Source organism: Rhamphochromis longiceps, linkage group LG16 (genome assembly GCF_057381845.1).
Source record: "Rhamphochromis longiceps isolate RC_006_pf linkage group LG16, R_longiceps_female_GT1.1, whole genome shotgun sequence".
Taxonomy (NCBI): domain Eukaryota; kingdom Metazoa; phylum Chordata; class Actinopteri; order Cichliformes; family Cichlidae; genus Rhamphochromis; species Rhamphochromis longiceps.
The window spans coordinates 2,157,697-2,175,058 of record NC_140572.1 but is presented as its reverse complement, the minus strand read 5'-3'; the positions used below and the strand labels follow the sequence as shown (position 1 = coordinate 2,175,058).

Genomic DNA, 17,362 nt, shown 5'->3' with positions numbered 1-17,362 from the left:
CAGATGTAGTTCAGTCACTTCCAGTGCTGGCTTCACTGCGCCCAGTTATCAAGCTTTGTCTACCTTCACTCCCACCTTAGTCTACATTACCTCATTCATACAAGTGTTTGCTTGTATTCATTATCAGTATTTTGGACTTTTGTGTCATTATTACGGTTGAATTAAAAACTCTAGCCTCTATACTGATTTATCTCTCATATATACCTTTCACTGCATCCACTGTTTCATGCCTACTGAGTCCTACACGTCCCCCTGTTGGACTGACAGGGTTCTAGTGACACAGTGCACCTACATCTGCAGGGAGCTGCAGACAGCCTATCTGCAGAGAGCATCTGCTGCCAAACGGAGGCAGTGTCCAAAGTATGTGGTCGAACCGGTCTGTGGGCTGCTCTTCCTCGTGCTGTTGTTGGTCTCTGAGAGCCACAGAGAACAACTAAATCATATCATGCAAAGAACAGAAGGGAAACTGAGTGTTAAAGACAATGTAAAGTGTGCACTGCAGCCACTGCAGCTGCATTTCATACTGCACTCTTTATCTTTGATGCCTCTTGCATTTCTCCTGATGCTAAGCTTCTTCTCTGTTCAGGTCGGCTTGTCAACCAGCCAGCGTCTGCTCAGTGCAAGGTCGAGGTATGCGCTGTTGGCTTTGTGTGGTTAAACACATTTCTCAACCACAGTATTACTCAACACAAGAGTCGGTAAGACCAGACATATTATCGTTTACTCTGTGGTACAAAGAGCAGGCTGTCATGTGTTTGTGGCAGCGAATGTGGAGGTCAGAGTGGGCTTATCATCATTTCATTTCACCACACAGCACTGACATTTCAACAAATCTTTGGATATGCACTTGTGGCTGGTCTTTACCTTTGAAGAAGCTCTTAACCCTCAGATATCCCACGCTGAGACGGAGGACTGACAGCTTGTCCAGGCGAGAGCGCACCTCCTCAGGAAACGGCAGCAGGTCCATCAGCCTGTCAAGCTCCCCGTTCAGCCGATCCCGGTGGCGCTTTGACGGGTTGGATTTAACCACTGCATTGCCCTCACTGACCTTCTTTCTGAGGAATTACAAGAAAAAAATCTGGTTAGTGATTTCATGGCAAAATATGAATGAGCCTGGCTAACCGGGGTGCAGCACGGCACATGGATGCACTGAGTCAGCCGTGCATCAGAGCTGCATGTGTTACTAAACCGTGACGAGACAAACTCAGAGCGAGAAATCCAACTCTGATGCTAACATGACACCAGAGGAACATATCTATTGTTCTAAACACCAGAACAAAGCAGACTGGCTGTTTTTTCCCAAGGATAAATAGTACAGACAGCAGTTTACCAGCTACACATGTTTCTTTTCTTTTCCAACTATTTATTTATAAGTGACTTATGTATGTATGTATGTATGTATATATTGTACTATTCTTAGTTAGCGTATTGTCTGTCTTGTCTTAATGTTGGTTTAAAATGGAGCACTGTAACAAAAAATAATTTCCCCCAGGGATCAATAAAGTATTCTGATTCTGATTACACAACACACGTTTCCACAAGTCATTCGATCAGGAGGAAGACCAGTTTTTAACCACGACACCCGCGGACATCTGTTTGACCACCCATGCTCAAATGCAAAGGGGGAACTCATGAGGCTCACTGGAGATACATGTCATTACTCACAAATCACAAACACATGCTGAACTGGGAGGAAGACCAAGTGTCAGTGAAAGTGAGCGATCAGCACTTTTATCATTCCTTCAGTGAACACCTGCAAACTCACCGCACGAGGAGAAATACCGCCAAATGTTCAGAAAACAACCACCTGCTTAAGTCTACACGGCAGCTCACTCGTGCCAGGATCACCAGATGGAGCAAAAGCGTGAGAAGTCTCAGGAATGACAATCCTGCAGTTCAGACAGTAAACATGAAACCAAATTTGTGACAGATGCTGTTTCAGGTTTCAGCAGCGTAAGCCCAACATGGCCTACGTCACGAAACTACGAGTTATAGTCAGTCATGAATGCTACAAAGCTTTTGCTTTATTTATGTGGAAATGATCAAAGACCCTACTCTTATATTTTGTCTTCTTCTACAACACTTTAAACTTGTAACATCCAGAATTAAGATTTTAGATCGTTATATATGTTCACTATTTAAAAACAGCTGTATAATCTCTACATACATGTTTATGTCAGAAAATAAATAACAGCTGAATATCCAGTAATAAAACAGAAACTGTCAGCTTGACAGAAACAATCACTTGATTTATGTTGTGACCATTGAAGCACACACTGACTGATATGGAAACAAATGATCAGGATGACTTCTTCCATGTTCTCCCTCCTACTTCTGTGCTGAACAATAACCTGGGATTTAACTAACCAATGTATTTTAGAGATTGTTCTAAACGGTCTTTCTTGTGATAAATCACATATTTCAGCCATGGATTAATTCTTATAACTGACACCAGCGTAGTGTCAACTGACCCCCAGCAACTCTAGCCATGAACCATGACTTGATGTGAGTCTGTCTGAAAACCTTAAACTGAGCAGGATTCATTATTAATGAGTAAAAAAATCATGTGTGTGATTGTGTGGATGACTGAATGTAGTGTAAAGTGCTACACAAATGCAGGCCATTTACCATTTTACAAAACTTCCACAATAATATTACGACAGGTTAAACTAGGGTTTGCCTTAAGCTGCATCCACACTCATGGCAACAGACTCATGGCGAGTCACATTTCAGGCTCTGGTTGCCCGGTTTGCTACCAGGTCATGTCTCAATCAGTGGTATTCATTACTCTCATTACTCGTCACTTTTTTCAGCTTCCCGTCCACTTCCTGATGCCGGCAGTTATTCACTTGGAGTTGTGCTGTCTACCAACCGAGGTTATCTCTTCTGCTGATTCAACAGTTTCTACATCTCCTACAGGAAATGGTAAATGTGTTGATTCTTTCTACCCTCCCGGAGCATTCAAAGCACTTTATACATTCATACAAGCACCATTTCTATCTAACAGTCACACTCGGCATTGGAGAGCAGCTTGGGGTTAGTATCTGACCCAAGGATATTTGACTGGATTAGCCAGGGATTTAACCATCAACCTTCCGATTAGCAGATGACCTGCTCTAGCAGCTCTCCCAGTGTATCTTTGCACTGTGGTAGTCATGCGTCCTCCTTTTCTTATTCTTTTCTGTGCTTTATGGTGGATGGCGCCACCAAAAAGGACCAGGATGGAGCGCCAACCAGATAATTACTGTTGCTTTACATTTTTATAATATGTATATTATCGACATATTATTTGTAATTCATTTTGCAGTTACGGTCATTATCCGGTTGTTCAGTCTGACGTCACTAGCCGTGTCTGGGTCTAAACTCCGCTGCAGGTCCATATATCAAACGATCACTGTGGCATTACTGAGAGTTGAAAAACTGTCTAAAGTCTTTCATCTTTAATAAAATGATCAGCGTTCTGCTCTACCAGGTGTAACAATTGAGTTTAACATCCAGGCATCCATGAAAACGGAATTTATGACATTTAACGGAGTTAGAAGTTAGCAGGGAGTTAGCTCGCTAGCTTCTATCTAAATACAATATAGCATGTCCTGACTGCGGGGTTTTGGAAACAAATTAAAACGTACAGCTCTGTTATCACTTCCAGCATAAATGAAGACAGAAAACTAAACAGCAGTGACGTTTGTAGGGTTACTGAAGTTGGGCTAGCTGGTATATAATGATGTGCTACGTGACCGCTAGCGACACAGCTATGTTAGCACAATATAAACAAGCTAACTTTTTTTCCACTCGATAAAAGTTACCGTGAGTGTTCTCGGTGGTCAGGAACAAATGTAATCGCATGGCAGGATGCTGTAAAAGGACCAAACTTCAGCCAGGAGAACAACTGAGATAATCCATCCACAATACGAGGTTAGTCATTCATATACTGCTGCATGGGCTGGGCTGTAGCTACATCCTAAGGTTTTAAAAACTGAGCTTAAATTAATGATTAGCGGTAATAAAAGCCGAGGGAGGTCAACAGTGATCACTGACTGTTTTAGGAGCTTTTTGAGATTAAATAGAAGAAAATGCAAAACATTAAACATGTTAACAATACAAACGCCATATTAAACTACTTTAGGCCCGGAAGCAGGATTCGTCACGTCATCACTTAACGACCGGATACTGTGACACCTCAACATGAAAGAGTTCAATTCATATGAACAGACTCGTCAGGGAACAGCTGTGTCTCTACAGCCGGAGGCTTTTCTTCAAATCTTTTCTTATGAAGTGGAACCGATCAGTAAACTGTGTTAGTCTAATCACATTAAACCACTTGGTTTACCAGTAACATCCCCTTCAACTACTACTGTAGCATATTTAGAGTTTGTGGCTGTCTTTCTCTCTTTACCAAAACTCTGGTTAATGGCAGGTTATTAAATTTCCTCCTGCAGCACTAACTCGACTTACCCGAGCTGTACCTTCCCACAAATGGTGCAAGCCTGACTTCACTCTCAAGAAATGCTAGCACACACAAAAGGCAGCGTTCAGAAGCATTTTTTCCACTTTGCTTTGCCATGGATCACAGGGTTGAAGACATCTGGGGACTCGCTGTATAAAAGGAAGATGTTTTAGCATATCTGTTAGGATTCCTCATCTCAACAGGGCAAAGCAGGGATATGAACCCAGAGTCCTCCGTCTCAGCTGTAAGGCAGCGCTGATGCTCATTTGTCTGCTGTGAACAGGCAGCGCGTCTGCCAGATGCAGAAGGATGACTCGGTGGTGCAAAAGTATGAAACACATGCTGACAAACACAGGTGGCAAAACTGGAAGCAGAAGAGTGTCCTCGACAGAGGAAAAAGAATACTTACACTAAATCCCACGTGTTCTACATACATGTGAAAAAAGACAGAGACATGACAAATGAGTGACAGTGACAATACTGGAGTCAGGACCACGAGAGCTGAAAGAACATGGTTATTCCCATCTGCGGCTGTGCGTTGTGACCTGTCTGTATCCACTGAATCACACGAGGAGATCCCCAGCACAGAAAAGCTCAAACATTAGTGACAACAAGATGTAACATTAAGTCAGAAACAGCATGAAAGGATGAGCTGTGGTAGAGGTGGGTTGCAAAATGGCTTGCAGATGCACAGAAACAGCTTGAGTAGCATGGCCTGCATGAAATAACCATTTAGGTACGTTGGAGGGCATCAGCTGAGATCTGAGGACTGTGTGAGCTAAAGTAGCCTGAATGAACTAGTACTATGCCCGACATCGCTATAAAGAGAAACGATAGAATCAGAGGAAACCTCTTCAGTAATAATTTCATCTTCAGCATTAATCCTGTGTTTAAGTCATAATCAGTGGGAACACTGTGTTTTTGGTGGTGGAAGGAACAGGAGGAGTTTTTGAAGATTAATTATGTGTCAGTTCAAATAGTTTTGCTCCCTGATTGCAAAGTTTTAGGAGAACATTTTAAAAGCTTTTTATAGAAATGTGACATTAACGCACTGAATGTTGGTAGGGATTTGGATGAAAAGTTTCCTCAGGCCAGACCTGTGCAGGAGCTTTAAAAGGCTCCAGGGTGGGACTGCTTTCCCACTTTGAGCCCTCGTCTTTCACTCTGGGAGTAAAGCACGGAGGCAGGCAGCTGCTCTGAAGGCACACGGGACGCAGAAATGACTCTGCAGCTCTCTGACCTGCACCCTGCTGGTTATATTTGATGCACTCCACATTTATTGTGCATATTTTCTGTACACACATTGGTATTTCTGCTGAATGGTAGTGTTGACAGCATACATATTATTTGCACTTTATCTTGTGACACCTCAACATGAAACAGACGTGAGTCATTAGGGAACACTTCTCTGTGTGTGTTTGGTGGCTACATCCTTTCCTTTCGGGGAAAATAATAAAAAAAGGTTAAAAGCGTGCACTGTTTGTGTACAAGTGAAAATCGAAACAAAGGCCACAGAACAAAGGGTAACGTCCTGCCACACCTCTTATCAGCATGTCTCTGTGTTTTTCACAATCCCTTTAGATTACAAGTCAAAAGAAATGTTTGCACTGCAAGTATATTATCCCCATTAATAAGGACACAACTGCTCACTGCAGCGAACGCATGCTGATGCTATAAAGCGCACACCTTTAATCCATCGTCACTCACTGGAACCACCACACTGAACCTTTAATCCACTTAGTCTGTGTTGAGTACACATTCACACACAGAGAGAGCAGCAGGTAAGGAGCCCTACACACTACCATGGAACCAGACTCATCTCAGTGCTCGTGTTTCACCTGCTCTGTCAGGATGCCTCTGGCCCGTCTCCTGTTCAAACACACAGAGCCAATCACAGAGCTTTGCCTAATATGGCTCAACTTTGATTGGTACTAGCAGCACTTGTAATTAGGGCTGAACGATTATGGAAAATAATCTAATTGCGATTTTTTGCCCCAATATTGCGATTGCGATGCGATATGCGATTATTTTTTAAGGTCTTTGTCTTCTGTATTATTAAACAAAGACAAGCAATACATCTTATAGTATGGCCAATACTATATTACATTAATTTTAAACTGTTCTTTCCTGGAAGACAGACCTCTGTTATGATGACATGAGGTGATGCATGAATTGATGACTGACATTTTTATTTAACTTCTTCAATCACAACAGTATATTTGAACATACACAATAGTTTATTTTTAGCTTACAAACATCTGAGCATAAAGTGCTGACAAGGAACCCTGGTGTAAACATTAAAATGAAAGTCAGTACAATGTGCAGATTGCAGAAATATACATAAACAAAATCAGTGGCTTTACCACACTCAGTTTTTCGACATCTGTGAACTACTAGACAGTCATTCAATTAAAAAATAATATTAAATAAATAAAACTAATAAATAAAAAATACACACATCTTACTGATCTCTGCAGTCAGTAACATTACACATAAAGTGCAAACATAATAGCAATTGTATAAACACACACACAAACACGCCTTTAAAGTTTAAAGGCGTGAAATTGGACGGTCTAGTTCTGATTAGCGTCACCGCTGTCTCGGTGGAGTTTAATAAACTCGGCCGTCTGCTTCTTGCTATCTAAAATATAACCAGACACTGGTGTAAATTCTCGACTGTCTCATACTTCTGTTTAATAAGTTTTCTGTTTGACGTTTAGTCAGCTGTGTGAAAACCAAGGAGGAACCCACCCGGGGGATTAATAAAGTTTTATTTTATCTAATCTAATAACTTTAATCTCAGCCAAACCGATTTACTCACGAACAAACAAAACACTGAAAAAAGCCCAACAATAACATTTTTAGGTTGTCTAAGTGACTTATATATTACGTTTAACCCGAGCAGCGAAACTCCGCGGTGATCTGAAAATGATGTGCCGGGAGTTGTGCCGTTCTCGGCCGCATCAGTAACCCTCGAGCTCCCGGCTAGCTGTCGAGCTGGTGGGTAGCAGACGCCTCTGAAAACGTCGAAGCACTTTTGCAAATATGGGATATCTTGATAAACCGAGCAGATATTTGATGTTTACACAACTACTTTCTCGCCTGAAAATATGTTAAAAGTTTATTTTGTGACCCAGAAAGATTAGTATGAGTAATTTTAAAACTTAGTAGCGGCCGCCATTGCTGGAAACTGGAGTTTGGCTGGGCCGCGCTATGAATTCTGGGATATGGTAGTAATTTGGACAGCCTTCGGCGCGTCGCTGTGACGTAATCGGTCTACAAATGCGGCCTCAGGAGGATGCAGCCCATGAATTGTATAATATAATCGCAGTATAATCGCAGCCTTTGCGGTTAGAAAATTGCACTTGATCATGTCGCGATATTATCGCAAATGCGATATATCGTTCAGCCCTACTTGTAATCTAGTCAAGAGCTCCACCTTTTTGGACCAATCTGATAAGGGACACCTGTAAGATAGTCCAGGATGGAGCTGTGGATATAAATGTACATTTCTTCGTGTTAATATTCTTAGTCTGTAAAGGCTCATTTTGTGTTTGATAGATGTGATAAACAATGAATTCAGTTCTGTTTTCAGACGTTTTACAGGTTTTGATTACCCTGAGCGCCCTGAGCCACTTTACAGCATGAGCCAGCCTCATGTATCTCCGTACCACTCTGCCCTCCCCAAGCACACCTCACTTCTTTACTAACAAAAATGACCAGCGGTGAAAAAAGTAAAGGACACACACACACACAGAAGAATGTCCAATCATCAGTTTGTGTCCTGAACCTCAAGTGCGTTCAGTTTATGCAGCAGGACAATGAAACACACTAGGGCTGGGCGATATGACCCAAAATTCATATCTCGATATTTTTTAGCTGGATGGCGATATAAGATATATATCTCGATTTTTTTTTTAAAGCTATAAGTTAAGAACAAAAAGAGAGTTCTTAGTCACACTGTGTCCCAGATGTCACACGGGCACTTTTATTTACATACAGCATAGATGTACATGAAGAAATTACTCAAAAATAAATTATCAGCATTTATTAAATAATCATGCTCCATAAATAAAAGAAAACAATGTTGTTTTTGTGCATAACAAAAAGCTCGCAATTGTGCAGTCAAAATGTAAACTAATAGACGCTGAGTGTGGTGTAATTGCATTGTACAGTAGATGTTAATGCAGCCGGTCAGTGTAGTTAGGCTGATGGCAGCTAGAGGGCGAGACCGGTGTGTTTCTGTATAGAATGTTATGTTATGTGGGGCAGAGCAAGAACAAGAAAATAAAGTGTGGTTATGAATCGTACAGTGGACCCGCGTATAATTGAATAATACGACATGGTGTCAGAAGTCCTGTACTGATCCATATAACCTCGACTGAACGAACCTGTGTCTGGCGGAGCTCGCGGGATAACGAGGGGAGAATATGGCGGATGAGACTGCACAGAGAGCACCGGCGGGGCCGAGCGCGACATTCAGCATCCAGCCACCGGAATCCTTCGACTTTTCAAAACCGCAGGAGTGGTCCAAATGGATACGGAGGTTCGAGAGATTCCGTCTCGCCAGTAATTTGAACGTCAGCTCGGAGGAAAACCAAGTCAACACGTTGATTTACTGCATGGGAGATGAGGCGGACGATGTGCTTCGCGGTCTGAGTTTAACAGCGGAGCAAAGGACAACGTACGAGGGGGTACGTGATGGTTTCCAGGCTTTTTACATTGTGAAGAAAAATGTGATCTATGAGCGCACCAAATTCAATATGCGCCGACAGGGAGACAATGAGACAGTGGATGCTTTTGTGACAGCACTGTATGCGCTAGCAGAACATTGCAACTATGGAGTGCTACATGATGAGCTGATACGGGATAGGCTCGTTGTCGGTCTCACGGACAAACGGCTGTCAGAACGCATGCAGCTTGACCCAGATTTGACTTTGCAGAGGGCTATCAACATGGCGAGGCAAAGTGAAGAGGTAAAGCGACAACAATCCTCCTTGCGAGGTGACTCTAGAGGTGAGGCTAGCGATGCTAAGTCAGTAGATAGAGTGCATAAAATCAGTCGTAAGCCTGTTAGAACCAAACTGCTCCAGACTGATAGTCGTCAAGCTAAAACACGTGGTTTCCGAGAAGATGGCAGAAAAGGGCCAACCTGTCAGAAATGTGGTGGCGCTCCATCCCATTCAAAGCAGGATTGTCCAGCGAATGAAGTGAAATGCCATGCATGTGGAAAGAAAGGACATTACAGGCGTGTATGCAGGGCACCAAAAACAGTGCATGAGGTTGAAGAGGATGAACATGGTTTGTTCCTGGGCAGTGTTAAGTGTGAGGGTGAGCCGTGGACTGTCGACTTAAGCATAAACAACAAAAACGTGTCATTTAAAATTGATACAGGAGCCGATGTGACAGTCCTACCCCTTAAGGTGTTTAAGGAGCTCTACAGACACAACCACCCCCCCAGTCTCCACAAATCAACCAAGGCTCTGCTGGGTCCCGGGAGGAGTCGTTTGGATGTCGTTGGTGTCAGTGAGCTTGCACTGAGGAAGGGAGACAAAGAAATACTTGAGGATGTCTTTGTCATCAGACACCTGCACACTGCTTTGCTGGGGAGACCTGCTATTAGCAAGCTGGAGCTTGTGGCTCGTCTGGAGAGCATAACTATAGAGACGCTTAAAAAGTGCTACCCAAAGCTGTGCAGTGGTCTCGGTGAAGTACGTCAGCCGTACGACATCAAACTGAAACCTGGAGCTCAACCTTTTTCCTTGAAGACGCCACGGAGAATCCCGTTGCCTCTGATGGACAAAGTTAAGCAGGAGCTGGCCCGTATGGAAGAACTAGGGGTGATCAGCAGGATTGAGGAGCCAACTGATTGGTGCTCAGGCATGGTGGTGGTACCGAAGAAGACAGAAGATGTACGCATATGTGTCGACCTTACACACCTCAATGAGTCTGTGTGTCGAGAGAAGTACATACTGCCATCGGTGGAGGAAACATTGGGCAGATTGGCTGGTGCCAGCATATTCAGCAAGCTGGACGCTAACATGGGGTTTTGGCAGATACCTCTGCCAAATACACCACTTTCATCACACCGTTTGGGCGTTATTACTTCAAGAGACTGCCCTTCGGGATTGCTTCAGCACCGGAGCATTTCCAGAACAGGATGGTCACAGAGGTCACAGATGGTATGGAAGGGGTGGTTTGCCACATGGACGACGTGCTGGTCTGGGGCAGAACGCAGGAAGAGCATGACTCTCGCCTACACGCTGTGCTGGGCAGGATCCAAAAAGCTGGCATCACCCTGAACATTAACAAGTGCGACATCGCGAAACAGCAGGTGACGTTTTTAGGGCATGTTCTCTCAGCCAGCGGTATCAGCCCTGACCCAAGCAAGACCCAGGCTGTGAGGGAGATGAAGGAGCCACAAAGTGTGAGTGAGTTAAGGAGCTTTCTGGGAATGGTTAACCAGCTTGGAAAGTTTATCCCACAGCTCGCAGAGAAGGACAAACCTCTAAGAGACTTACTGTCTAAGAAAAACTGCTGGAGATGGGACATTGACCAGGCTAGAGCATTTCAGAACCTGAAAGATGCGCTCACATCACCGCCAGTGTTGGCCATGTATGACCCAAGCCGTGACTGCAAGGTGTCAGCGGACGCATCATCGTATGGCTTAGGGGGTGTGCTGCTTCAAAGATGGGACGAGGAGTGGAGACCTGTTGCCTACGCGTCACGCTCCCTCACTGCAACAGAACAGAGATACGCTCAGGTTGAAAAGGAGGCTTTAGGTCTGACCTGGGCTTGTGAGCGGTTCCGCAACTTTCTTATTGGCAAACACTTTCAAATGGAGACAGACCATAAGCCGCTGCTAAGTCTGCTGGGGGCACAAACTCTGGATGCGCTCCCTCCCAGAATTCAACGCTTTAGGATGCGCCTCATGCGATATTCCTACTCGATTTCGCATGTACCAGGCAAACACCTGTGGACAGCTGACACGCTCTCACGATCTCCAGTGAAAGCAAAAGAAACACTTCAAGACAAGGAGTTGTTGGAGAGCACAAATATTTACGTGGACATGTTGATGGACAATCTGCCAGCTAGCAACAATTTCTTGGAGCAGCTGAGAGAAGAGCTGGAGAGGGACAGCGTATGTGCTCGCGTGATGCAGCTGTGTGAGGAAGGATGGCCCACACATTTCAACAGCGAACCAGCGCTAAGACTGTACTGGGCAGAACGGGCGTTCCTCACCGTACATGATGGTCTGCTAATCAAAGGGGACAGGTTGGTTATACCTGCAACTATGAGAATTGATGTGCTCACCAGACTGCACGAAGGTCACCAGGGAGTGGTTAAGTGCAGACAGCGAGCACGACAGTCGGTTTGGTGGCCAGGGCTAAGCCAGCAGATAAATGAGCTTGTCCTTAACTGTCGGACATGTTGCCAAGTGAGAGAAAACCACACAGAACCGCTGATGCCATCACAGTATCCGGGGCGGCCGTGGCAAAAGCTAGGAGCCGATCTGTTTATGCTGAGAGGGAAAACCTACCTTCTTGTCGTGGATTATGCCTCAAGATTTGTTGAGATTGCCCCTCTCACACCTTCAAGGTCAGAGGACGCGATCCATCATCTCAAAGGGATTTTTGCTCGTCACGGGATCCCCGAGCAGCTGGTAACAGATAATGGGCCACAGTTTTCAGGGGCAGCTTTTGAGACATTTGCAAAAGTGTATGGCTTCTGTCACATTACAAGCAGCCCGAAATATCCCCAAAGCAATGGCGAAGCCGAACGAGCAGTTAAGACTGTCAAGAATCTATTGCGGAAAGCTGTTGATCCACACTTGGCTCTGCTCGCTTACAGAGCCACCCCACTGCAGAATGACTATAGTCCAGCCCAACTCTTGATGGGGAGACGGCTTCGCACCACAGTGCCAATACTGCCATCTCTGCTAGACCCCGCACTTCCTGATAGTGTGGCTGTCACCCGGAGGGAAAAGGAGAGGAGGACTAAAGAGGCACAGTCATATAAATCAAATCAAATCAAATCAAATCACTTTTATTGTCACATCACATGTGCAGGCACACTGGCACAGCACATGCGAGTGAAATTCTTGTGTGCGAGCCCCACAAGCAACAGAGATGTGCAAACACAACAACACAAACGAGCAAAATACAAGAATGGCCAACCTGAAACTAATAAATATATGTACAATATATAATAGTGTATGCATTTCTGGATGTGTATACTAAATATTTTCCTACGTGTGTGTGTGTGTGTGTGTGTGTGTGTGTGTGTGTGTGTGTGTGTGTGTGTGTGTGTGTGTGTGTGTGTATACACATTTTTACAATTTAAATAGTAAAAAAAAATAAATAATAATAATAATAATAATAAAATATATAAAATATACAGAGTGAGACATGTGCAAAACAGTGGCATTACTGTACAGTATGGAGTGCATAATGTTGAAGTTCCAGTAGTGAAGCTGAGGTGTCTATGACGTGTTCAGCAGTCTGATGGCCTGGTGGAAGAAGCTGTCTCTCAGTCTGCTGGTTCGGGACCGGATGCTGCAGAACCTCCTTCCTGATGGAAGCAGTCTGAACAGTTTATGGCTGGGGTGACTGGAGTCCTTGATAATCCTCCCCGCTTTCCTCAGGCAGCGCTTCCTGTAGATGTCTTGGAGGGAGGGAAGCTCACCTCCAATTATCCGTTCAGAGCACCGCACTACTCGCTGGAGAGCTTTGCAGTTGTAGGCGGTGCTGTTGCCATACCAGGTGGTGATGCATCCAGTGAGGATGCTCTCAATGGCACAGTGATAGAAGGTCCTGAGGATGCGGGGGCTCATGCCGAATCTTTTCAGTCTCCTGAGAAAGAAGAGGCGCTGCTGCGCCTTCTTCACTGTTTTGTTTGTGTGTACTGACCACGTAAGATCCTCAGCCAGATGTACGCCAAGGAACCGGAAGCTGCTCACTCTCTCCACAGCAGCGCCGTTGATGGTGATGGGGGTGTGTACTTCTCTGCACCTCCGGAAGTCCACTATCAACTCCTTTGTCTTTGCGACGTTGAGGGTGAGATGGTTGTCTTGACACCAGTGGGTCAGGGCGCTGACCTCCTCCCTGTAAGCCGTCTCATCACCGTTGGTGATAAGACCCACCACTGTAGTGTCGTCCGCAAACTTCACAATGATGTTGGAGCTGTTAGTGGCTGTGCAGTCGTAGGTGTAGAGTGAGTACAGGAGAGGGCTCAGTACACACCCCTGTGGAGCACCAGTGTTCAGTGTGATGGGGGATGAGGTGATGCTGCCCAGTCTGACCACCTGGCGTCTGTCAGACAGGAAGCTAAGGATCCAGCTGCAGAGGGAGCTGCTCAGTCCTAGATCCTGCAGTTTCCTGTCCAGCTTCGAGGGAACGATGGTATTGAATGCTGAGCTGTAATCTACAAACAGCATTCTCACATACGTGTCTCTCTTCTCCAGGTGTGACAGGGCAGTGTGTAGTGTCAGGGCTATGGCATCATCAGTGGACCTGTTGTGGCGGTATGCAAACTGTAGAGGGTCCAGTGAGTCGGGTAGTGCAGAGCAGATGAAGTCCCTGACCAGCTTCTCGAAGCATTTGCTTACGATGGGGGTCAGGGCTACAGGTCGCCAGTCGTTCAATGAGGAGATGGTGGAGGATTTGGGTACAGGGACGATGGTGGCCATTTTGAAGCAGGCTGGGACTACAGACAGAGAGAGGGAAAGGTTGAAGATGTGCGTGAACACTCCAGCCAGCTGAGCCGCGCATGACCTGAGGACGTGGCCGGGAATCCCGTCCGGACCAGTAGCTTTGCGTGCGTTCACCTTCCTGAAGCACTTCCGCACATCCTCCTCAGACACAGTGTGCGCACTGACGTCATCCACGGTGCGCACACTGTCCGGTCTCATGGTGTTCGCTGTGTCGAATCTAGCGTAGAATACGTTTAGATCCTCACACAGAGAGGCCGTGGTCTGCGGTGTGCTGGTTTTCCCTCTAAAGTCTGTGATCGTGTTTAGTCCCTGCCACATACTCCGAGGGTTGTCAAACTGTTGCTCCACCCTGTCCCTGTACTCACGTTTGGCTGCTTTGATCGTCTTCCGGAGTTGGTAATGTGCGTGTTTGTAGTCCGATGTGTTCGCGGAGGCAAAGGCGGTGTTCCGTGCCGCCAGTGCCGCGCGAACATCTCCGTTAATCCAGGGTTTTTGATTTGGGAAGGATTTGACTGTTCTGGATGGGACGACATCTTCCACGCATTTCCTGATAAATCCACAGACTGAGTCTGTGTATTCATCAATGTCTCTGGCGGCCACGTGAAACATTTCCCAGTCCGCGTGATCAAAACAGTCCCGCAGCGCAGACTCCGATTGGTCCGTCCAACAGTGCACCGCCCTCCGGGTTGGAGCTTCCTGTTTCAGCTTCTGCCTGTAGGCGGGCAGGAGCAGGATGGAGCAGTGATCTGATTGGCCGAATGGGGCGCGGGGGAGGGCTTTGTACGCATCCCGGAAAGAGGTGTAACAGTGGTCGAGTAGCCGATCTCCACGCGTGTTAAAATGGATGTGTTGGTGGAGTTTGGGTGAGACTTTCTTCAGGTTTCCCTTATTAAAGTCTCCGGCTGTGATAAACGCTGCCTCTGGGTGTGCGGTTTCCTCGCTGCTGATCGCGCTGTACAGTTCCCTGAGTGCACGGTCAGTGTCGGCTTGTGGGGGAATGTAAACAGCCGTAATAATCACTGCTGTAAATTCCCTCGGTAGCCAGAATGGCCGGCACTTAATCATCAGGTACTCCAGGTCCGGTGAGCAGAAGGATTTGACCGGGTGCACGTTCGCATAATCACACCAGCTGTTGTTGATCATGAAACACACACCACCGCCTCTGCTTTTCCCAGTAAGATCCTGTGACCTGTCCGCGCGGTGCACAGAGAACCCCGGCAGTTGTATTGCGGAGTCCGGTACTTTGTCCGATAGCCAGGTTTCTGTGAGGCAGATCACGCAGCAGTCCCGCATCTCTCGCTGGAATGAGATCCGTGCCCGAAGCTCGCACAGCTTGTTCTCCAGAGACTGCATATTAGCCAGTAATAAACTGGGTAACGGTGGTCTGTAAGTGCGCCGTCTCAGTCGAACCAGAACGCCAGATCTTCTCCCTCTGCGTCGGCGTTTGCGGCCTCCAGGGCCAGAGAACAAAGGCGTCTCAGGTGAGATGAATGGGGGGTCTGCAAACGGAGCGTCCGTGTTGCAAAACTTGAACTCCGGAAAGTTATAAGAAAGACCGTCTTTTATGTCCAGTAAGGTTTGTCGGTCGTACACAAGGAGACAAGTGCTGCTCGTGAAAAAATAAAGGAAAAGTAAAATTAAACACAGAAGAAAGCCGTTGCTTGGGGGAGCTCGCGACGAGGCTGCCATACTCGGCGCCATCTTGATCACTCGTCATCGCGCACGCAGCCTCAACAGGCTCACTCCAGGCCAAGAAGTGTGGATAACAGACCAGAGAGCCAGCGGCACAGTTATTGGCAGCCACTCCACACCACGATCATATCTCGTGGAGAGACCTCGTGGGACAATTAGGCGGAATCGTCGGCATCTTGTTCCCATGAAACACTCTCCAGACCAAACTGAGAGCAATAATGGGGAGCCAGAATCTGCAGAAGCCGGGGAGCAGTGCTCCACGGACATGCCAGAGACAGTTTCTCCAGAGCTTCCATCTACACCCAGAACCAGATCCGGAAGAGTGGTTGTGAGACCAACCAGATTGGACTTATAACGGATAAGATGGAAAGGACTGTTTTATACAAGAATACCCCTCTTTCGTAGTATTGTTTGCACAATATGGGTAAAAGTGTAAAAGCTAAAAGGTTGTCATTTTCAAATATGCATGTTCAGAAGTTGGGAAATGCAGGGGGTGTGACAAGTTAGCATGTAAGAATTTGTGTTACTTAACGGGTTAATTAGAGTTAAGATTTTCATTATATAGTATTCCTTACAGGTAAGCGCAGGACCAGACCTTCCAGCCACAGAGGCAGAATAACCCTCTAAGGTCTGGTGAGTCAATGGTAGTCTACCCATTGATTCTAGAAAGGGGAGATGTGGTGTAATTGCATTGTACAGTAGATGTTAATGCAGCCGGTCAGTGTAGTTAGGCTGATGGCAGCTAGAGGGCGAGACCGGTGTGTTTCTGTAGAGAATGTTATGTTATGTGGGGCAGAGCAAGAACAAGAAAATAAAGTGTGGTTATGAATCGTACAGTGGACCCGCGTATAATTGAATAACACGACACTGAGCACAATAACAAAGACAGACAGATTTCACAGCTGCACCACGTCTCTGAACAGGTGCCGTTTGTGCTCCTTATACACACACAGTACGTATCACTCCGCGAGGCTCAGCCGTAATCCTCCGACAATCCATCAAGTGGTGCAGCTCCGTAGCTTAGCAAAGTCATATTAAAACATTTTTTGACAGATTGCTGAGCGCTGTGTCCCACATAAAATCGGTTCGCGGCCATCAAGCAGAACCAGAATTCATACATAAGGCGCACTGTCGATTTTTGAGAAAATGAAAGGATTTTAGGCCGTGCAGCTCCTCCGGGCTGCATGTCGTTAGCGTGGTTAGCTCGCTAACACGTTGACGCCGTCCAGCCCCACGCACGGTAACTCGCTAATGGAGATTTTCCGCTTTCATCTTGTTATTGCCTGCAGGTGAAGTTATGGGGGAGGCGGAGTTGTGTTCAGTGAAGGAGAGGCGAGGCCGAGTAACGTTGCGTAGAGACAAAAGTGGACGAAAGAGAGGCAAACCTGCGGCTCCACAAGTATAATTATAACGTAACATAGACTATATCGATATAAACGATATTGTCACATCTTATATCTCGTATGAAAATATATCGATATTTTTAAAAAACTCGATATATCGCCCAGCCC

General features: G+C 45.9%; 1 protein-coding gene across 2 annotated transcripts in view; it reads right to left on the bottom strand.

Moving 5' to 3' along the window:
- Nucleotides 1-17,362, bottom strand: part of LOC146650357 (aryl hydrocarbon receptor-like) — a 43,421-nt gene that overhangs the window by 22,625 nt on the left and 3,434 nt on the right. For both annotated transcript variants that reach the window (XM_085384108.1, XM_085384109.1), the window contains exon 2: nt 865-1,055. In XM_085384108.1, the coding sequence (XP_085240234.1) occupies nt 865-1,055 (191 nt within the window). The remainder of the gene's footprint in view (nt 1-864; nt 1,056-17,362) is intronic.